The 23,850-nt window shown below is 44.7% G+C and overlaps 2 protein-coding genes across 2 annotated transcripts; one reads left to right on the top strand and one right to left on the bottom strand.

The window, feature by feature from the left end:
* Positions 1-209: 209 nt before the first annotated feature.
* Positions 210-2,832, top strand: CXCR3 (C-X-C motif chemokine receptor 3). Its single transcript, XM_045571926.1, is given in 3 exon segments — positions 210-238; positions 240-372; positions 1,315-2,832. Coding segments are annotated over 3 exon segments (1,236 nt in total). The 3' UTR covers positions 2,389-2,832.
* Positions 2,833-5,076: 2,244 nt separating this feature from the next.
* Positions 5,077-22,776, bottom strand: GCNA (germ cell nuclear acidic peptidase). The gene is given in 8 exon segments (XM_036411534.2): positions 5,077-5,407; positions 5,410-5,594; positions 5,887-6,091; positions 7,398-7,533; positions 8,926-9,070; positions 12,102-12,177; positions 19,361-19,684; positions 22,065-22,776. Coding segments are annotated over 8 exon segments (1,242 nt in total). The 5' UTR covers positions 22,174-22,776; the 3' UTR covers positions 5,077-5,345.
* Positions 22,777-23,850: the final 1,074 nt, after the last annotated feature.

The raw sequence follows: 23,850 nt of genomic DNA, 5'->3' as shown, positions 1-23,850 counted from the left end.
ATGACCACACATTCTCATTTATTTGAGTGTTGAAATACCGGTGCAAGAGAAGCAGTTCTTTCCCTGGCACCAGGCAGGGCTTCACTCCCCACCTTCCCTGCTTCTCCTTCAGGCATCTCCCCTTCCGGCCTCTACCCTTCCCTAGGACTCAGCCATTCTGGCCCCAGGCTTGTGTCAGATACTTCAGAGCAGCTTCCCTGGTCAGGGGAATGGCGTTGGGTCTAGGAACGTCTGGTATAGGCAGCTGTCAAGAACCACATGAAACCCTTACTTCCTCTGTATAGTGCAAGTTCGCAACCACAAGCGCCAAAGCAGAGGGGCAGACAGCACGCGCCAGGCAGCCGGAGCACCAACCCAGCCATGGTCACTGAGGTAAGTGCTGTTGTCCAGCCAGACCAGACCACTCTTTGAGTGGAGAGCCCAGGACACTAGGGGACCGGCAGGGCTGGCCCATGAGCCAGCACCACCAGAGGGTTGGGTGAATAGGTAGAGAATGCAGGGGTTGTGTAGAAGGGTCACTGGATGGGGAATTGAGAACCCACCTTGACCCTTGATTAGTGTGAATGACCACTGGCGAGTCACTTCCCTTCTCTGGCTGGTGCCTCATCTGCAAAATGCAGGAGGTGGTAGCTCACCATCAAGAGCTTGCAAGGCTCCCTTCGGCTCTGACTTGGAACTTTGGCTCCTCTGTGCTGGACTGAATTGGCACTGGGGAGGCCTGCAGCTCTGGGGTGGTTCATGGGAGAAGGCTGGAAGAACTATTTCTGCTACAGCTTGGTAGAGGAGCCCCCATTGGTGGCATCCTTGGTGTAAGGGAGGAAAAGAATGGCAGAAAGCATGCATAGGGGGCACAGTGATTTGCAGAGGCACCCCCATGGGGGTGAGTAGTGAAGAGGAGGGCCAGTAACCGGGAGAGGGGATGGTGAGGTGCTGCCTGCGGAGGAAGGTGGTAGAATTAGGTGTGGCCAGGACACAGAGAACAGCAAGCCTTGAAGGAAGAGAAAGGTGAAAATAGAGAGGGGCAGGGAAGGCTCTTGGCACAGGGCAAATTTCCTCCAGCCCATAATCCCTGGGCTGAAGGGATGGCCCCAAAGGGTGCGTTAGAATCAGCCTTTGAGAAGGAAAATTACATACCAGCACCAAGGCTGGGCAGGTGCAGTTCAGGAGGTGTGGCCTTGGAAGAAATGTGGGGACAATTACAGGGTGTGGCCCATGCCTCAAGACCTGCCTTACCGCAGAGAGGCTCCCAGAAAGGCTACATCTCTGAAGGAGTCGGTTTACATGGTCTGTTCCTTCTTCTCCCTCCCTCCACAGATCACTGACCCTGACTATTTCCTGGCAAACTATAGCTCTTCCTTTGACTATGGAGGAGAAAACGAGAGTGACCTCTGCTGTAATTCCCCACCCTGCCCACAAGACGTCAGCCTGAACTTTGACCGCGCCTTCCTGCCAGCCCTCTATGGCCTCCTCTTTGTGCTGGGGCTGCTGGGCAATGGCGCTGTGGTGGCTGTGCTGCTGAGCCAACGAGCAGCCCTGAGTAGCACCGACACCTTCCTGCTTCACCTGGCCGTGGCTGACGCCCTGCTGGTGCTAACCCTCCCCCTCTGGGCAGTGGACGCTGCGATCCAGTGGGTTTTTGGCTCTGGGCTCTGCAAAGTGGCAGGTGCCCTCTTCAACATCAACTTCTATGCAGGGGCCCTCCTGCTGGCCTGCATCAGCTTTGACCGGTACCTGAGCATAGTGCATGCTACTCAGCTCTACCGCCGGGGGCCCCCAGCTCGTGTGACCTTTACTTGTGTAGTTATCTGGGGGCAATGTCTACTCTTTGTCATCCCTGACTTCATTTTCCTGTCAGCCCACCATGACGCACGCCTCAATGCCACCCACTGCCAGTACAACTTCCAACAGGGGGGCCGCACGGCACTGCGCCTACTGCAACTAGTGGCTGGCTTCCTGCTGCCACTGATGGTCATGGCCTACTGTTATGCCCGCATCCTAGCTGTGCTGCTGGTCTCCAGGGGCCAGAGGCGACTGCGAGCCATGCGGCTGGTGGTAGTGGTAGTGGTCGCCTTTGCCCTCTGCTGGACCCCCTACCACTTGGTGGTGATGGTAGACACCCTCATGGACATGGGGGCTCTGGCCCGCGACTGTGCCCGAGAAAGCCGTGTGGACGTGGCCAAGTCTGTCACCTCAGGTCTTGGCTATATGCACTGCTGCCTCAACCCATTGCTCTATGCCTTCGTGGGTGTCAAGTTCCGAGAGCGAATGTGGACGCTACTTCTGCGCCTGGGCTGCCCTGGCCAGAGTGGGCACCAGCGGCAGCTGCCATCTTCCCGCCGGGATTCATCCTGGTCTGAGACCACAGAGGCCTCCTACTCGGGCTTGTGAGGCTGGGCTTGAGGGTGACCCCTTTGCCATGCAGCCTGATTCCCTCCCACATTTTAGGTTCCTTTCTCCCTCTCTCTTCCCTGGTCCTGGCTCCCCAGGTGCACACTCCTGGGATTTCCTGGGAGCCACCCTCCTGACTCTTGGGACTTCGCCATCGCTGCTCCTTAGTTACCAAGCCTTATCCTGCCGATTCAGAGTTGGCTGCCTTCATGCCCTTCTTTCTTTGGCTGCATGAAACCCCACCACCCTCTTAATTCAGTAACTAGACTTTGGCCTTCCCCATGTGCAAAGAGCATGAAGCAAGCAAGCATGGTGGAAGCTGTCCCTATGGGGTCTTAGCCCAGGCCTCCAGCCCAGCGGTCACTAGCTATTGTCCCCAACACCTATCTATTTGCTCATTTTTATGTCTAAAATTCTGCTTAAAATTTTTCAATAAACAAGATAATGAGGATCAAAGTGTGGTAGTAGTGCCTCATTCCAGCCAGCCCTGTCCCGGCTCTGGGATGCACTTCCTGCTTCTCCTTCCCTATCCCTGGGACTGGGCCAACCAATGCTGCCTGTTCATGTTTATGTCTGGCTTCTTCTCCGCCCTCCTGGGCACTCCTGTCACTTTCAGGGAAGCACCTAGGTACATGGGTGCAGGATAAGCAGCCAACTGGCTGGCTGGACACTGTATAGGTATACTTTAGGGAAAGGGCCTTCAGACATAAATAAGACACAGTCCTGAACTCCAAAAGCTTAGGCCATCAGGGAAGATATGATGAGAATTAACAATACCAAGCAGTCTAGGCCATAAAGCAAACATGTGGCACACACGGTGAACCTGGGGCTCAAAGCACTGTGGCTAGGGCCATTTGGGATGGCTTCGTGAAGACAGAAATGAGCAGACCTTAAAGAGCTAGTAGTATTTCCTGGGACAAGAAGGAAAAAGGGCATTTCCAGGAAGGGAGGGCCAAAGCAAAACTGGGAAGGCTAAAAACAGCAATGCTTATTGGAGGAATTATAAGTGGTCTCATCTGGCTAGAGTTAAGGATTCATCTAGGAAAAGAGTTGAAAATAAGACCAAGTTAGTTTGGGGTCAGGTGGTGGTATTCTAGAGACCAGTGGAGAAGGCTGTCATGGTTAGTCAGGTGAGCCAGGCTTTTCCTTGGGAAATGGCAGATGATTAGCTGACAGTCATTAGCACAAAGGCCATCTGGAGGCACGGGTGGGCTGTGAGGAGCTTTGTCCCACGCTATAGCTAGGGAGAAATGACCAGGGCTACCCAAAATGGTTGCTGACTGGGTTACTGAGTTAAGGGAGAGGCCAGAACCCTCCCTTTGTAGGGCAGAATCGCCACAGTCAGCTCCCCCTAAATCCCCGGAGTGTCATGATCCAGTCTTACAGGCCAGCAGGGCCTTTACTGAGACCACAGATATGGCTGGAGGTAGGAATGGAGAGAAGGGACTGAAGGATATAGCTGGGGAAGGTCATGCCATGCTTTGTACACAACCAATCCCATCTAGACTGGTGGCGAGGCTTCCGTCTATGGCCACTGAAAGAACACTAAGTACCTGCTGAATGAAGGAATGACAGCACAAGCAGCCTCTAAACCGGAACAGTGATGCCAGACTAGTGAAGATGTGTGTGGCAAATTCCCACAAGCTTAGTGACATTGAATAATGAGTCCCCAGAGATGGCCACATTCTTTTGGAATATGTTACCTTACATGGCAAAGGGAACTGAGGCAGTTAATCAGTTGACCTTAAAATAAGCTTCTCCTGGATTATCCAGGTGGGCCCACTGTCATCACCTGGGTCCTTAAAAGTGAAAGAGGGAGGTAAAAGGGGAGTCAGAAAAGCAGACACTGACAGCTTTAAAGACTTGAAGTTGGAGGAAGACTTAAATTTGGGATTGCAACAGCCTCCAGAAGCTGGGGAAAGACAAAGAAATGGTTCCCTGAGCCTCCAGAGGGGAATGCAGCTCCACCGATACCTGAATTACAGTTCAGTGAGGCCTGTGCCACACTTCCAACCTACAGAGTGGTAAGATAACAATGTCACTAAGCTTGTGGTAATTTGTTATAGCAGCAATCTGAAACAAATACATTGGTTCCATCTATATCCCATATAGCTCCCAGATGTGGGGAGGCTGCTGACATACTTGTGAGCAGTCACAAGAATCAGAGAAAAACCCGGAACAGAGAATGCTCTTTCTGGCACATCCAGGAGAGCTTCAGGTATCGGGAGCTTGTTCTGCTCTTGGCACAGGTTGTCAATAAACAGACTTCGTTAACAAGTGAATTTCAGAAAACATTTTATTTATTTTTATGAACAATTGGCAAGAGAAACTAAATTCATGAAACATGCTTTTTATTTCTGGGTAGGTGTTACTGGTTATATCTGCCAGCAGTCCTTGATACCTTTAAAATGTGTTCCCTGCTGAAACTGGTCTGGCTCAGTGGATAGAGCATCAGTCTGCGGACTGGAGGGTTCCAGGTTCGATTCTGGACAAGGGCATGTACATTGATTATGGGCACATCCCCAGTAGGGGTGTGCAGGAGGCAGCTGGTCGATGTTTCTCTCTCATCAATGTTTCGCTCTATTCCTCTCCCTTCCTCTCTGTGAAAAATCAGTAAAAAATATATATATTTTTAAATGTGTTCCCTTTCCAGCATTACTCACATTCTCTCTGCTGGCCACTCTCAAAAATGTATTTTGATTTCGCATTTGATTCTACAAGTTACAACTCTGGAGTGTAAGTAAGACACAAGGTGGGCCCAAAGGGCTTCTGCGCACTGTCAAGGGCACAAAGTGCTGGGTAATATAATCTTTGGTTAAAGAACAATTATCAACAATAAAAGCTTTATAAAAAGGATTTAAATTATATTATTCATAACTTTATAGAAATAAAGGTATTTTTCTAAAACTTCTTCACAGTAGAGGACTCGGCTCACACAGATACCCTCTCACATAACCTCAAAGGTTTTTCTTTTCTTTACAGATAAAGTAATCTTTGCTGAGCGTTCTCATCACATCCCATGGGTGATGCCTGCCATCTGCTCCCTGACTAATCTGTAATGCAGCTTCACATATTTGTCAAAGGGTCTCACATGGGGCTTTATGGGGGTCCCATCTTTCCGAGTTAACGGCAGCAGGACCAGAGGTCCCTTGCATTCAACACGGACAAAGCGCCCAACATCCAACGATCTGGTGTAGCGGCCAATCCTAAGAAGGAAAGACATATCACACAACAAAGGGTTGGTTACTATAACTCAGCCTCTTCTTTGAGCTAGCTTTGGGCCCAAAGCCAGATTTTCTGGGGATTCTCAGAGAGTGAAACACCAAGAAGCAGCAGTGGTCAGACTGGCTCAAAGTAGGGAAGACTGGAGAAAAGAGGACACAGAAAGGAGTAAAGAGGTTTTACTCCTCAAGTCAGACAGCCATGTACTTACTAATGTAATCACTGAAGAACCACTTGGAAGCCTTAGTAAAAACATAATTGGAAAAAGGATCTTACCTGGTTTTGCATCGAGCACACTCATAATAAATCTTGTAGTTAATCTTGTAGTTATGGCAACGGGTGACCAAGGGCAGCTCTGGGTGCACTATATTACATTTTCTGGCATAATTTCTCCATGCTTGACCATGAGAATCACGGATGCCATCAAGCAGCCAGGAGGCTGCATGGCATAGCTCATGGATCAAAGTATCCCGGATTCAGTCTTAGAAAAGGAATAAAAAGAAACCATGAGCACTTAACCCAATTCCCTTCTGATCACTATCCAAGCAGCCCTGGACTCTCATCCCCACCACACAAAATACCACCTTATATAAACATAGGCAGGTGAGCATGAGTGTTATCTTCCCAGGATTCTGAAAGGGAAATTTCTACCCATTTCAACCCGATATGGTAAATGGCAGAACCTTGAATGATGAATCTTTTGGAGCAGCTCAATCTTGCTTATCTTTCCGTGGGGCGCTGCCAGAAATACACCTGGCCAAGACCTGGTTTCTGCCCTCCAGGTAGATAAGTGGACAAGGTGGGGAACAATCACCAGAGCTATGCCATTTGGTCAGAAAAGCACCATGGAGAAACTGGGATCTGAGCTAGGCCCTTAACAATTGATTGGATTTGCAAAATTAGAAAAGCCATTCTAGGTGTGAAAAATGCACAAAGATTGAGTCCAGGAAAGCCTGGGGTCCATTCTGAAAGCCAGTGGGAAACCAGCCTTGCTGGAGCGCAGGCTAGTGGTGGAGCAGTGGGAGCCAAGACAACAACAGCCTTGAAAGCCAGGCTTCAGGCACTGGCAAGCCCCAGGTTTCTTAGCAGAGAGAAGAGTGAGGTGATGAGGGTCCATACCTGGGCAGAAGCAAAGATAGAGAAGGAATAACAGGAGAGTGATTATGAAGATCTGGTGATCGGCTAGATGTAGAGAGCCTTGACCCTCAGGTACGGGGAGAATAAAGCTGCTGCTGGTGATGGATTTAGAGGCAGAGAAGCATCCAACAGACTGTCAAACTACAGTAGGAAGGCTGGGGAGAGTTGTGAGGGGTAAGAGATCAACCGAAGGACTTGTATGCATGCAAATAAGCATAACCGATGGACACAGACACTGGGGGGGGGGGGGGGTGGGGGCATGTGCTAGGGGGTAGGGGAGGCTGGGGGAAGGTCAATGGGGAAAAAAGGAAACATATGTATTACTATTTGTAATACTTTAAACAATAAATAAATAAATAAATAAATAAATAAATAAATAAATAAATGAAAAATATGCTGCTGCTGCCAACAGGAAGCTGCAGAGAGAAAGCTAGGCTTACTAGAAAGATGGGCAAGTGGGACTCTCAAGATGGTGAGACATCCAATAATAATCTCCTCTAAGCAACACACAGTAGGTCTGTCCACCCTAAAATGACAGGTAAGGCTGTGACATAGTATGCCAGAGAATATCAGCACCTAAAAGTAACTTAACAGGCACTGTGTCAGAAGACAAAAGCCCAGAAGGAAAGCTGCCATGCTGCTGCTGTCACCTGCAGAATCGCAGACTTTCAGAGAAATCTCAATCTTAGTATAGTGCTCCTTCCGGTAATGAAACAGGCCAGAGCTGCACAAGCCAGCAGTTCTCAGCATCTTATTATTCCAGTGGATATCCAGTCTCTCTGGCAGCTGAGAAAGACAAGCAAACAGTGAAGCAGAAAGCAATTCTAAGCAGACCGGAAAATATTAACTCAAAAGTTTTTGCAGCCGAAACCGGTTTGGCTCAGTGGCTAGAGCGTCGGCCTGGGGACTGAAAGGTCCCAGGTTCGATTCCAGTCAAGGGCATGTACCTTGGTTGCAGGCACATCCCCAGTGGGGGGTGTGCAAGAGGCAGCTGATCGATGATTCTCTCTCATCGATGTTTCTAACTCTCTATCCCTCTCTCTTTCTCTGTAAAAAATCAATAAAATATATTTATTAAAAAAAAGTTTTTGCAAATCTAAACATTCTGGGGAGAATAAAAGGCAAGTCAAAACTCAGACAAAGACCATTAACAGGCCATCAGGATGCAAGGGAGACTCTGAGAGCATGGTAGTGCAGGGGCTGTGCTCCCTCGCATGGAGACCAAGTCAGGGGTAGCCAGGAGAGGACAAACCAGCTGAGGTAGATGTGACCTGTGTAAGAGGGTGAGGCACAATTGAAAACACAACTCAGAACTTAAAGTTCCGCTAATCAGTCATCTGATGTGGCATCAAGAAGGACACCAAAAAATGGGGAACCGTTAAAATGACAGAACTTTCACTGCAGAGACAATAAAGTCTGAGAAACCTAATGGCCAATGGGTCTGTCTCTCTGCCCCCAGATTCCTCCCAATCTAGTCTGAACCCATGCTTCTGATTTCTTTCTTTTAGCAGCCGCTTCATAGCATATCCCTGTGCAGTGGTGCCTACTAATTTCAATTTAAGCTCTCCCAACCTGATTCCCAAGGCTGTCCATTATCTGGTCCTACACTATCAAAAAAGAGCTAACATGTATTACTGACTATGCTATAAGTCTTGTTCTAATACACTTCAGGTGTATTAACTTACCTAGGCCAAACAATAATTCCATGAAGTAGGAGGAACAGTACTATGATTGTCCCCATTTTATAGATGAGGAAACAGAGGCAAAGAGAACTCAAGTAACTTGCCCGAGGTCACATTATTCTTTAACACAAATACTCTCTTCCAGACAGTTCAGCCTCAAAATATGTCCTCTCTCCCATCACTGATTTATCTCTACTTACCATCCTTCATTAACCAGAACAAGTCTCACTTCTTCTAGGCAATCCTATTTCCTGTCCATTGAGGTCTTAGTGATTTCTCCCTCTTTTGATCTCCTGTGGTAGTAACAGTCTGTACCATATATTATAATCCACAAACATTCTCTATTTCTTTCACATAAGCATGTCTCATCTCCCCATCTAAATTGACACTTCTTTAGGACAGGAAATATACCATTAGCACAACTGCACACCTCACAGCACCCAAGAGTGCCAGGCATACAGCAGGTTTTCAATCAGTGCTTCTTCATTGATTTTACCTTGTTCTCAAAGACAGTGTTGTTCATCAGGGCATATAATTTCTGAACCAGTTCATCCTTATTTCTCTTGAATTTCCTTCCAGAATACTGCTTTAACTTTTCAGTGTCACCCAAGAAACATCCAGCTATATTGCAGTCAGTGTTCCTGCAAAAGGAAATTCAACTGAGTCTTGTATAGCTAAAAAAATAAATTGAAGAAATACATACATGTAAAGAGAGACTTGGAAAACTTGCTGGTTCCTTCTCTTTCCAGCTCCTTATATGAGGGCAATTCTCAAGGTTCCATTCATAGCCTTTTCCTCTTCACTCTTTGCATATCCTCAGATTTGTGAAGCCCATGGTTTCAATCTCAACAGGAATGATCCTATACCTATATCTTCAGTCTCAATTTCTCTCCTAAGATCTAGTTCTGAGTTTACTATTAATTGTCCAATGCAAATTACCAACTGGCTCACATGAGCATGTCTCCAGCTCAATGTGTTTAATTATCCAACTTCTGTTATATACAAGCTGCAAACCTCAAAGACATTTCTTGATCATTTGTCTCTTAGGGTTAGGGTTAGGCACAATGGTAGACCGCTATCTCTTTCGTACCACCTCTTCTGTCCTTTCCACCTCACTGTCACCACCCTAGTTCCTCACCTCCCCTTTATACATTGCTATTACAGCATCCCTTTGTGTTCCTTGCCTCCAAGCTCTTTTTTCTAATGTAACTCACAAGCATACCTCCAGATTAATTTTCTAGGCCATGTTCCAATTATGTCCCACTGACTTCTTGGCCGAGGTCAATCTAGCCCTGACTTGTATTGCTTTTTTTTAAGATTTTTAAAACTGATTTTTAGAGAAAGTGGAAGGGAAAGAGAGAAACATCAATAAGCTGCTTCCTGCATGCCCCCTACTGGGGATCAAACCCACAAGCTGGACATGTGCCCTGACCAGGAATCCAACTGGCAACCTTACAGTGCATGGGAGGGCTTTCAACCAACTGAGCCACACCAGCCAGAGCTCCTGACTTCTATTTCTAACTTCCATTCCCATTCTGGTCAAAGTGAGCAACTTAAATATTCCCTTGATGGAAACTGTGATTTCCCAGTTCATTCATGCCTCAGTATGACCTATTTGCCCATGGCTTAGAATGGCCACATCTCCACTGAGAACAACCTCCTGGGTAACACTTTATAATTTGCCAAGAACTTCCTTTTGCATTATCATAGCTCATTCTCACAACTACCCTTCAAAAAAAAAAACACAAACTATTACTAGTCTTATGATCTCCACTTTGCAGATAAGAAAACTGAACCTCAAAGGTTTTAACTTACCCAAAATTCACAGAGAACGAAATCACATGACCAGTATTGCCGCCCCATCTTTAAAGGCCTAATTCAAATGCACAAACAACAGTGCTGAACACATAAAGGCCTCACCCTTGTGATAACTATTTATTGAAACAAAAGCATTTTTATCTTGGCTGGAACAATCCACAAGTCCAAAAAGACAAGCCCACAGAGCTGGAAAGATAAAACAGGAGCAAACACAGGGAAGTGAGTTTCTGACTTACCAGGGCACTCATTAACTCTTAAGTCACAAAATAAACCCTATGTGATGTGGCTGGGGTTAGGGAGAGGGGATAAAGTACCAGACCAGGCAAATGCAGCTAAAGTAAGGATCTTCATCACAAAGCCTGATATGACTAACATTCCTGCCTCAAATTACTTAGTTCTGAAAGCAAATTTATATCAGTAAAGGTGGCAGATGAAGACCAGAACCATCTGCAGACCTCAGCAGAGACTGTGAACCATGTATTTGTGCTCACAGCAAGCAGGCCTTGTGGCTTAGCATACCTTCACCTCAATGCCTGTGCCATTTTACTGCAGGCTAGGTGTCACTACATCAAAGGAGTTAACAAGACCCAAAATGGGTACATTAGACACCATGACCAGTAAGCAGCATTCACAGGAACAATGCTAAGCACAACAGGAAGCCTACAGACTGAAACAGGAAGTACCAAGGCAACACTGAGGAGCCTAAACAGACTAGTCTCCTTTGCATGAAGCAGAAGACAATGACAAAGGGGCAGCTTCTTTCTTCTTTTGTCACACTGTCCAGCCAAGCAACCTTGAAGCAAACAAAAACACCCGTTCCTATAGGCAAAGCAGCTTGAATGTGTATCTAGGAATCCAAAGAAGAAACTTTGCTGGAAGGGGGCCTTCTAGTACAGAACAAGCCAGGCTGCTGTCAGCTGCCTCACCCGGTGAGAAGTGCAGAAACAGAACCTTTCTCCTCAGGCCCAATGCCTGATACATCACTCCTCTTCTCCCCTTAAGATGCACTTACTGGCCCAGAACACAAGTAAAAAAAATAAACATACAATCCTTCGAATATATGCTTTCTATCATAATTCAGATGTAAGTATATACTGCTCCTGAATGCAAGTAAAAACAAAGACATTATGCACACTGCATCATATTATTAAAGAAAAAAGTGAGAAGTCCCAGAATCTAAATGAAAAACTGTATTCATTCTTTGCTTCCTTTAAGTAGTAGCATGTCTTTGGTCAAAATGGCCTATTGCTTTCGATTATCAATAAAAATAAAGGAACTATAAGCAATCTATTTCACCCCAATGTTTAATAAAGCTTGAAAATTATGCAAGAATATATAGAAGTAGTAAGAGTAACCGAGTTCATAAAAAACCTGGAAGACAATCCTGCCTGCCCTCCCCCTGATACCAACGGACTGCAACATGTCAGTACTGCCTTCTCACCATTTCCACTGCATTTGCTTGGTTTAGTGCAAACTAATGGCCATGAGGCTGGCGGAAAAAATAGTATCTTGTTTGGCTACATATCATTTTTTCATCTGAGTTAAAGGGCAAAGGAAACCTCAGAGGCCAGAGTTGCTACAGGGGCAAAGGCTTCCTAGTTGCCTGCAAACTGCAGGGGTCTCTGCAAAGTGCCACCCCAGTTCTGTTGGGGGAAAGGGAGGAGAGGAATGGCTAGAACCTGGGCCTCTCCCTCCTGCTTATGCCTTCCCAGTTCAGGGATGGAAACTTTTGTCCCTCTCCTTCACCAGTCTCCTTCACCCACCTTGAATCTCCCAACACGTAACCAGTGGGCTACTTAACATCTGATATTTATTCAATCAATTCCTGGTTGTTTGAACTTGAGCAGTACGTACCTAGGCTCATGCTTCTTGGGTCACGCTGCTCTGCATTTCTTCTTTGAAGGCTGTACCCGCTTTTGTCCTCTAATAGCTGAAAAGATAATAGTTCATTTGTACCCCGAAAACTGGTACCATCAAGCAACTGGCAGAAACCTAGAAGGACCACCCCCCATAGTCATGCCCAGATCAGCATCTATAAGCAACAACTGTCTGCCTGAAGGCTGAATACTGCTCCATAAATCAGCATGAAATATTTACATACTGACTCAGAACTGCCCGCAGAAAAAGCTGTATATGACTCTGTCACAAGCACTGAGACTTATAATGAGGTCACAGGAGCTAGTGATGAGGTTGGACTGTGAGGGCAACTGAGGTGTTATTGTAGGAGTACAAGGAGTGGCATAGCATATCTCACACACTTGCTCTAAGGAATATGTGTGAGATATGCTATATCTCAGGAAGCACCTTCACTCTATATGAAAGCCAATCTTTCCACCATTGTCTAGCTCCCATACTGCTGGTGGCTCTAGCCAGAGACTTATGTATCAGGAGTGTCATTCAGTCACTTAAAATATTTATTAAGCATCTGTTATGTGCCAAACACCTGGTTAGAACCTGGGAGAGACTAAAAAGTAAGAGTCCTCCAATAAATAGGCTCAGTGTCTACTGAGGGAACAGATACAGATGTGAGTGCTTTAACAGAGGTGGGGTCTAAAAATCTGGGAACCCATGAGGAGGAGCAACTGTGATTTATAGCTTCCTAGAAGTGACAACTGGGCTGGGTTCTGAGAAAAATCAGATAGCCTCAGGACAAAAAGCTCAGGGACAGCTCTAGTTGGTCTGACTCAGGGGTTAGAGTGTTGGCCCCTGTACTGCAGGGTCCCGAGTTTGATTCTGGTTGCAGGTTCAATCCCTGATCCCCAGCCCTGATGGGGCTGTGGGTGGAACAAAACCAATCAATCTGTCTCTCTCATATGGATGTTTCTCTCTCTCTCTCCCCCTCCCTTCCACTCTCTTTAAAAATCAATGGTGGGGGCAAGATAGCCTCAGGTGAGGATTAATAACAAAAAAGCTCAGGGAGAAAGCACTCCAGGCAGATAGGATTGTGAACGTTAAGACTTGGGTACTCCTCCTGCATTCCTGGAAAGATCCAGTTCATTGGGATTTTAGGCTTAGTGGCCAAAGGATGGTGACCTCCCTCAGCCACCAAGCAGCTGTTGAAATGGCTCAGGGTTGATCAGAGAACTAAGGCTGCAACATAGGTAAGGTGACCAGACGTCCCGCTTTTGACAGGACAGTCCCGATTTTTAACAATTTGTCCCGCATCCCGAGGCTTTTTAAAAAAGTCCCGATTTTTGGAAAGAATGCACGACAAGCTAGGGAACGGTGGGAGAATGGGAAGGAAATATACGGTTTTTTGGCAGCCATATGACTATTTAGCCAGGATATGAGTTTTATATTATTTTTGTTAATTTTATAATGTTAAACTTTAATAATAACAAATAATTGTTGAGAACTGATTATAGAAAACTGTTTATCAAAGTTTGCATTGTTGATCAGTTGTAAGGATTCAACCACCATTGTTTGGACTTAATGAACAATGGCATTTTTTGGGATTGGCAACGACGAAAACATTTTGTAACTGTCAGACGATGCGTGCTAGTAAGCTAGTTAAACAAGTGATGTCATTACAAATCAGCTATTCAGATAATTTAGGTAAGTAATTTATTTATTTCATAAATACATAAATTTTCTTAAATTTAGCAGACAGTACTTGTATTATTTATATTTTATAGTGGCAGCAATAAGTCTAGTGCCAGCCTGACACTTACAACTATACATAATTAATTATTTATTTATTACATTTGTAAATTGTACTTATGTTGAAATTAAATATATATATATATATATATATATATATATATATATATATATTACAATACTATTTTTGCGTTCTATGAAAATTTTTGTTGCTCTATATAGACCAAATTTTTAATCAAGAACACCCCTCCTCCCCAATCAATGGTGTCCTGCTTTACCAATGTTGAAATCCGGTCACCTTAGGCATAGGTAAACACCTATACTTGCTGCCTTTCGCAACCACATAAAAATTACAACTAAAAGGCATAACAACTACCATCAGGAATGGCGGGAAAGCTGGTTGACCATAAGTTCCACAACTAAAGAGGTGAAGAAAGCACATTGAGACTGGTAGGATGTGCATGGGCATGGAATGTGCTGACACCTGGATGCACTGCTCTTTTTTCTTTTTTTAATTTAATAAATACTTCAGATTATTACAATTGTTTCTCCTTTTCCCCTCCATAGCTCCCCTCTACCCAGTTCCTACCCCACCCTCTTCCCTTACCTCCCCCACCACTGTCCTCATCCATAGGTGTACCATTTTAGTCCAGTCTCTTCCCATACCCCCCACACCTCTTTCTCTCTGAGAATTATCAATCCACTCCCATTCTATGCCCCTGATTCTATTATATTCACCAGTTTATTCTGTTCCTCAGATTTTTAATTCACTTGATTTTTAGATTCACTTGTTGATAGATATGTATTTGTTGCTCATAATTTTTATCTTTACCTTTTTCTTCTTCCTCCTCTTCTTAAGAATACCTTTCAGCATTTCATATATTAGATAATACTGGTTTGGTGGTGACGAACTCCTTTAGCTTTTTCTTATCTGTGAAGCTCTTTATTTGACCTTCAATTCTGAATGATAACTTTGCTGGGTAGAATAATCTTGGTTGTAGGTTCTTGCTATTCATCACTTTGAATATTTCTTGCCATTCTTGCCTGGCCTGCATAGTTTCTGTTGAGAAATCTGCTGACAATTGTATGGGTGCTCCCTTGTAGGTAATTAACCATTTTCCTCTTGCTGCTTTTAATATTCTCTCTTTGTCTTTGCCCTTGGCGTTTTCATTATGTTGTGTTTCAGTGTGATCCTCTTTGGTTTTCTTTTGTTTGGGATTCTGTGCATTTCCTAGACTTGTAAATCTATTTCTTTCACCAGGTGGGGGAAGTTTTCTGTCACTATTTCTTCCAATAGGTTTTCAGTATCTTGAGCTCTCTCTTTTTCTGGCACCCCCATAATTCTGATGTTGGTATACTTGAAGTTGTCCCAGAGGCTTCTTATACTATCTTCAAATTTTTGGCTTCTCTTTTTGTTTTGCTTTCCTGGTTGAGTGTTTTTTGCTTCTTTGTATTTCAAATCTTTGACTTGATTCTTGCATTCCTTTAGTCTGCTGTTGGGTTTCTGTATAATATTTTTATTTCAGTCAGTATATATTTAATTTCTAGTTGGTCCTTTTTCATATCCTCGAGGGTCTTGCTAAATTTATCGGCCTTTTCTAGGAAATTCTTGAAGAACCTTATAACCGTGCTTTTGAACTCTATATCCAGTCATTTGTTTTCCTCCATTTGTTTCATTAGTGATCTGATTCTTTGTCTCTGCATTTTCACTGCTTCCCTGAGTTGGTATGGTGGCTTTGTGTGCTAGGTGTCCTGTATGGGCCAGTGGGTAGGCCTCCCAGTTACCAGAGGTAGACACTCTTTTTAAAAATATATATATTTTATTTATTTTTTACAAAAAGGAAGAGAGAGGGATAGAGAATTAGAAACATCAGTCAGTTGCCTCCTGCACACCCCCCACAGTTGCCTGCCTGCAACCAACATACATTCCCTTTATCAGAATCAAATCCAGGACCCCCCAGTCCACAGGCCAATGCTCTATCCACTGGGCCAAACCGGTTTGGGCTGAGGTGGACACTCTTGGTGCACCCCTTTATGGACACTGTGTACAGCCTTGTTGTATCAATAGTTAAGTCTTGATTGTTATTGGTGTCACTGGGAGGAATTGACCTCCAGGCCAATTGGCTATGAGGACCTGCTGTGTCTATAATGGAAGAACTGCTGTGCTGGAGACATGCTTATGGGGCAGGACTTGTTTCAGTGGGGCTTTGGTGCTCACTGATTCTGCCTCTTGAATGTGTCAATTATGGATGTGAGTAGTGGAAATCTGGTGTTGTCTCACACTGACCACTAGATACACTAGCTTCTGGATCTCCAATGGGGTGCAGGTCAGCTACTGTCTGAGTCCACCCAGCAGGAGCTACAGCAAGAACTACAGTTTTCTCCTCTTTGCTTGGAGTTTGGAGGTTTTGGAGCCGTCTGACCAGATCTGCAGTTTGTTAGGTTAAGTTGTGATAGGGCAGGCCATTTATATGCAAAAGCTGCTGCGTGGAACTTGGGTGGGTTTGTAGATTGTGTGGGGTGGGGTCTTAGGGAGTCAGTAGGCTAGGGCGTGGCAAACAGTGATGGCTGCCAGTCAGCCATCTCTGTGTTTCTGCATTTCCAAGTCCCTGTGTTCTGTGCCCCAGCACAGTAAACAATGATTGCTGGGTGAACCTCTGCAAGAAAGTCACCCTCACTTTCTGACCCAATATCAGACAGCCCAGCTTCTCCCAGTAGGAGTTTAGGTCCCCAGGGGCTCCCCAGAAACTGGAGTTCAGAATAATTGGGAGCATGTCTCCCTTTGGGTTGAAAACAGCAGGGCACGTAGTCGCCTGCTGCCAGCCCTATTTGCATGTCTCCATACCTCAGCTTTTCAGTGCTTGTGCACGTCTCAATGCTCTTTTCTCTTTCCTTCTAGTTGTAGAACTTCCATTCAGCCAGCTTTCCCATGGTTCTGGGTGATAGACGTTTTGTCTTTTAGTTGTAGTTTTGAAATTGTGCGAGGCAGCAGTTTAGGTGTTTACCTATGCTGTCATCTTGGTTTCTCCCTTGTGCTCTTTTAATTGGGAGGCAGATACAAGCTTCCACTTGCTCTGAACTCCAGTTCCAGGTGAGACTCTGGGGGACCCAGACACATATGGAGAGAAACTAGACTGTCTGGCATTGGGACAGGAACATGAGGAAGGTTTTCTCTGAAAAGTGCTCACAGCAATCATTGTTCCTAGACAGGGGTGTGGGATTCACAGACCCAGGAACCTCTCTGGTACAGGGCTGACTGGCAGCCATTGCTATTTGCTCTCCCCTGGTGATTCCCAGAGATCCCGCCCCACCCAATTTACAACCCCGCCCAAGCTGTGCAGTGTGAATTTTGCATATGAATGACCTGTCCTTTATCAGCTTAAAACCTGTCAAACAAGCTGTAGCTGGGTCAGAGAGCCCCAAAGCTATCAATAAAATGCCCAAGGCCTGGCAACAGCAGCCTGTCTTGCTTCACAGCTGGGCCTTGTCTGGCACTTTCAAACTCCATACAAAGAGGAGGAATCTGAAGATCTCTCTATAGCTCCTGCTGGGTGACCCCAGACAGTGGCTGATCTTGTACTTCCTTGGAGACCCAAGAACCAGTGTAGCCAGAGGACAGAATGAGACCATACCGGATTAAAACTCTTTATATCCATAAGTGACACACTCAAAGAGCAGACTCAGTGAGCACCAAAGCCCCACTGAATCAACTCCTGCCCCATAAGGGTGTCTCCTGCACAGCAGATCTTCCAGTGTAGACACAGCTGGTCATCACAGCCAGTTGGCCTAGAGGTCAAATCCTTCCAGGGATACTAACAGCAATCAAGGGTTAACTACAACAAGACTGTGAACACAGCCCACCAAGAGCATCCACCTCAGGTGCCTGGGGAAGCTAAGCCACTGGACCCTATAGGACACCTACCACACAAGGCCACTCTATCAACTCAAGGCAACTTATCAGCTACCCAGTACATAGAAACAAACACAGGGAAGCAACCAAAATGCGGAGACAAAGAAACAAGCCACAAATTAAAGAATGGATGAAAGCAAAATACTGGATATAGAGTTCAAAACCACGGTTATAAGGTCACTCAAGAATCTTCTAGAAACCTCTGAGAAATTTAGTGAGACCTTCAAGGATATGGAAAAGGACCAATCAGAAATGAAGCATACATTGACTGGAATAAAGAATAATATAGAGATCCACAGCAGACTAGAGGATTCCCAACAATCAAGTAAAAAAATTGAAATACGAGGAAGCAAAAAACACCCAACTAGAAAAGCAAAAAGAAAAAAGAATCCAAAATATAAAGATGGTGTAAATAGCCTTTGGGACAATTTCAAGCGTACCAACATCTGAATTATGGGGGTTTCAGAAGAAGAGAGAGAGAGCAAGACACTGGAAACCTATTTGAAGAAATAATGACTGGAAACTTCCCCCACCTGGTGAAAGAAATAGACTTATAAGTCCATGAAGCCCAGGGATCCCCAAACAAAAGGAATCTAAAGAGGACCACACCAAGACACATCATATAATAATTAAAATACCAAGGGCAAAAGACAAAGAGAGAATCTTAAAAGCAGCAAGAGAAAAAGTTAGTTACTTACAAGGGAGTACTGTCAACCGATTTCACAACAGAAATTATGCAGGCCAGATAGGAGTGGCAAGAAATATTCAAAGTGATGAATAGCAAGAACCTACAACCAAGATTACTTTACCAAGAAAAGCTATCATTTAGAATTGAAGGTCAGATAAAGAGCTTCACAGACAAGAAAAAGCTAAAGGATTTCATTACCACCAAAGCTGTATTATATGAAATGCTAGGGTATTCTCTAAGAAGAGGATGAAGAAAAGGTAAAGATAAAAATATTATGAACAACAAAGTGACATCAAATACAAATCTATCAACAAGTGAATCTAAAAGTCAAATGAATAAAAACCCTGATGAACAAAACAGACTGGTGAATGTAATAGAATAAGGGGTATGGAAAGCGAGCAGAATGACAATTCTCATCAGGAAGGGGATGTGAGGGGTACGGGAAGAGATTGGACAAAGAGTTTACACCTATAGATGAGGTCAGCAGGAGGGAAGCCTATAGTGAGGTTAGAACTGGGTGGAGGGGTGCTATGGTGGGGGAAAAAGAGGACCATCTGTAATAATCTGAACAATGAAGTTTTTTTAAAGGGTAGAGATAAAAAAAGAAAGGAAGGGAGGGAGGGAGGGAGGGAGGGAGGGAGGGAGGAAGGAAGGAAGGAAGGAAGGAAGGAAGGAAGGAAGGAAGGAAGGAAGGAAGGAAGGACGAAAGAAAGAAAGAAAGAAAGAAAGAAAGAAAGAAAGAAAGAAAGAAAGAAAGAAAGAAAGAAAGAAAGAAGGCACAGGGTTTGCAGGTAGGAAAGGCAGACCCAACAAGACATATATCCATATATCCAGGGGAAAGGGCAGGGCAGGCACGGCTGGCACACTTGAAGAGCCACTTGGGGGAATAGGGAGTACTTGGCTTGACTGGCTTACCAGGTGTCACACATATATTTTTGGTTTTACATTTCCTTTTCCTTGGTACAGGTACAAGCTCTCCATCAGTTAACATATTTATATCTGAAATGTCTACTTCAACCTTGGCAGCATTTGGTAGTTGGCAGAGATTTTCATGAGATGAATTGCATGGAGAGAGAGCACACTGGTCCATCTTCTTTTCAATTGAGGCCATTTCATCAGCTGCATCCTCTTCTGTTGTCACAGGGCCCTCCACATTACTATCATCATCATCACTGATAATTATTGGAAACTCGTGGATCATAATGTCATCAATATCAGATAACACTTCCAGAATCTCATCTGAAATTCAAGAGGCACATTCACATATAAGCAGACTTTCTCCACCCTATGCTCCCACCCTGAGACACTCAACTTCCAATTATTGAGCAGAAATTAAGCAAGCAGGAAACTGTGACATTATGAATCACAGTTAAGAATCAGTTATTCTAGATTATTTTCCCTCTATTACTTTTTTACTTTATAGAGAACAGTTACAGATAAAACCAATCCAAGTCCAGTGGAAATCTTCAAATCACATTCTCTAAATAACATGATGTAGGAGATCAGCAGTTCCCAAATACAGGTCTATAGACTTGTTTATTCTCACTGGTCCATAGACAAATAAGAGACAATAGAATAATACAGTTGGTTTTTTCCCATCAAGTTCAATTTCTATAATTTAAAAGACTGTCCTTTATTTTGAAATTATGTTCTCACTAAACTTTTGGGACTTTTTACTTTATGAAATATGGTGATAGCAGATAGTAGTTGGAGTGTATTTCCATCACCAGACAAATTAAAAATTGGCAATTCTATACTAGCCACCAAAATTTAATTTTCTATCCACTGATGTAAGAGTGAGGAGTTAAGTCCTGATGTCAGCACTGAGAGGCCTTGTGAGCATTCGGAATGTCATCACCTTCAGTTGAAGGAGACCTTCACCTGATTTGAAGGATGGCATGTCTAACACCACATGCTCTCTGCAGTCTGTTCAGAGCTCAGCTTCTGGTTTCTGATTCTGGATGTAAAAATGTAAACCAGAGCAGAGGCAGGATGTGAAACAAATTCATGGCACAAAAAAAATCTTTATCATAAAATTTTAGATTTGGGAGAATGTATATTGAGACTCTCATCTATTATTTCAATTAATTACCAAACAACTTTTTTTAAAATATATTTTATTGATTTTTTACAGAGAGGAAGGGAGAAAGACAGAGAGCTAGAAAAGTCGATGAGAGAGAAACATCGACCGGCTGCCTCCTGCACATCCCCTACCGGGGATGAGCCTGCAACCAATGTACATGCCCCTGACCGGAATCGAACCCGGGACCTTTCAGTCCGCAGACCGACGCTCTACCACTGAGCCAAACCGGCTTTGGCCCAAAGAACTTTAGATGTGCAATAAGGAAAGAGAAAGGAGTAGACATTCCTATTGTAAAAAGCATGTTTCCCAGAAAATTTGAAGATTTCCCACTTCAATTAAAATTTTTAAAACAAAACAGTGGGGACACACTGCTCAAAATCCATAAAGCATGACCCCGTCCATTGACAAAGGTTAGAAGTGAGGTTGGAAGAGTTTTAAAATTCCTCTGGCCTATTTTTCTGTAAAATTACCAAGATTCATGTGGAGAATAGTAAAGAGACAAAGCCAGTCCTTTGGAGACTTCTTCATCCCTCCATGACTAAAATGGATGCCCATAGTTACAGCCATAGGTCAGGTAAGAGCAGCCTGAGTTGAAAGTTCACCCTCAAAAGACTACAGATCTTCTGACTCAAGTAGTCAGCAGCTAGTGGCCTATGGGCTCTGTCACTCATTCTCTACTCTGCAGCTACCTCCCAGGGACCCCTTTGCATTACAGTACCTGGACCCCTGTGGACAGGTGGTGGAACAGGAGACTAGGACTCTAAGCCACCTCTTTTCCCTGCTCTCATATCCCATGTTAGCTAGGAAATGCTAGTAACCAGTACCTTAACTAAGCACCTATGTATCATGCCCTACACCTTGTACTAAGCAAACAAAAATAAAAAAATACCACCCCAGATCTTAAGAAGCTCCTAGTCTTCCTGCATTTCACACCCACTGAGCAGGTTCTAACCTGGGAGTAAAGCTCCACCCTCCCACAAGGTTAAAAGGGCCTCTGATTCTAAAGAGGTAAGGTCTTACTGCAGGAAATAGGTGGTAAGAAAAACAGGAATCTCTAGAAAACATACAGAGAGCAGCAAAAGGCAAAGGCAAAGAGCTAGATGAAGAAAGCACTGATTCCCCTGCAGGCTCATGATCATCACCCACTCCATCAGGCAGAAAGAAGGAGCCCATGCCTCTCTTATTCCTCTTTGTTACTCCCACATAGCGAGAAGGAAGAAGGGTGTCTTTGGCTTGCTTCCCTCTGCTCCCTTAAAGCAGTGCTACGTAGGTGAGAACTCCATTGAGAGAAATGCCTAGAGTCTCAGGCAGCAGCAGGAGCAGTTGCTGTGTTAGGAACCCTACCAAGAGGTGTAGGGAATCCAGCCATATCCACATCTGGCACATATTAGGAAAGAAATGGTAGCATTCACTACTAGTAACTCAGAATAGAACTTTGGCTGACTTACCTGCAATGCTTGTGTGATGAGCTTGCAGAGCTCAGCTGCTTCTCTAAGTTTGTGGTATACTTGCCTCTGCCACTTTTGGAGTCCTTACTTCCATCTTTCTCAGGGAAGTATTCGTCATCAGAATCCGAGTAAATCACTACGTAACTGAATGTAAGATAGGGAAACACCAAAGAAAAGTGTGAACACATTATTTCCATGACATTTTCGATCTTTTCTACAATGAACAGGTTCACTTTGTTATCCCCTTGACCATTCCATCCTTAAAATTATCTTGTTTCTTGATTTCCAGGATACTGTTCTGTTTCCATTCTCTTCTAACTTTTCCATCTACTCCTCACTCACTACTTAACCTCATCACGTTCCCAGAGTTTATCTAATAGCCCTTTCCTACCAATCTAATCAATTCCTTGGGACTGAGTAAGCATTATCTATCTGCCCACCCAATCCATTCTATCCAGTCTGATTTTGCCTCTGATTTCTGTCTCCTCAATTCCAAATTCCTGCCTGAATGTCCTGTGTGGAGAGCCAATTTTTAGTCAGCATGCATAAAAATAGGCAGCCATGCTAATTCCTATCTGTACTCAAATGGTCGTTAAATGTTTTAAATATCAGCCCTGGTTACTGGCCCCTTAATTTCAACATGCCCCAAACTAAACTTATCACTTTCGTCCCCAAATCCACCCTACCTACAGTATCCCACAGAGAGAGACCACCTGGCACTGAACCAGGATCTATGAGCACTCCTGACAGGCCCCTTAAAATGGATTTTCTTTACATGTTCAGTCTATCAGAGGCAGGAAGAAACTGATTTTTATATTTAAAAATTAAACAGTTTTAATTTATCAAATAAAGATTTTATTATGTATAATATTAGGGGCCCGGTACATGAAATTTGTGCATAGAAGCAGGGGGGGTTCCCTCAGCCCAGGCTGCACCCTCTCCAATTGGGGACCCCTTGGGGGATGTCTGACTGCCAGTATAGGCCCGATCCCACAATCTGGGAATGCTAGCTCCTAACTGCTCATCTGCCTGCCTGCCTGCCTGCCTGATTGCCCCTAATTGCCTCTGCCTGCCAGGCTGATCACCCCTAACTGTACTCCCGTGCCAGCCTGGTTGCCACTAACTGCCTCTGCCTGCCTGCCTGATCACCCCTAACTGCCCTCCCCTTTCAGACTGCTTGCCCCAACTGCCCACCCCTGCCAGTTGGATCTCATCCCCAACAGCCCCCCCCTGCAAGCCTGATCTCACGTCCAATGCCCTCCCCTGCTCGCCTGATCTTGCCCCCAACTGCCCTCCTCTGCTTGCCAATTTGTTTCTGATTGGTCAGTTTCTATGCCAGTCAGCATCAGAAACTCTACCTCCTAGGCAGCCATTGGCTCCCCACAGCACCCATATTTGTTTCTGATTGGTCACTTCCTATGCCAGTCAGCATCTCTGGGCCTATCAATGGGGCCTGATCAGAAAAGTGGGGCTGATCAGCAGCCCCAGTGGAGGTCTGGAGAGAAATGGAGGCACGGCTGCTGGCTAGACTGGGAGAGAAAGAGAGAGGCAAGTGATGATCAAAAGCTGCCACAGAGGCAACGAATCAGTCCCTGCTTCTCTCTTTAGGCCTTTCTCTGGCCCTGATTCGCAGCCCCCACAGCAGTCAGTGCTGGGGCACCACACCTGTAGCGGCAGTCAGCACTGGGTTGGTAGCAACTCAGAGCTGACTGCAAAACTAACTTCTGGTTAGTTGAGCCTCAGTCTTTACTGGTTGTTAAGACCGAAGGTTTTTATATATTAGGATTATAGACCAGACTACTTTTAAGAATCCATGATAAACCATTTAAAATGAAAATTACAGTAATGGAAATATTCTGCATCTTTGATTGTGG

This window comes from Pipistrellus kuhlii, unplaced genomic scaffold, assembly GCF_014108245.1.
Source record: "Pipistrellus kuhlii isolate mPipKuh1 unplaced genomic scaffold, mPipKuh1.p scaffold_m20_p_40, whole genome shotgun sequence".
Lineage (NCBI taxonomy): Eukaryota > Metazoa > Chordata > Mammalia > Chiroptera > Vespertilionidae > Pipistrellus > Pipistrellus kuhlii.
The sequence above is the reverse complement of the archived record's forward strand: the minus strand, read 5'-3'. Positions and strand labels throughout refer to the sequence as shown.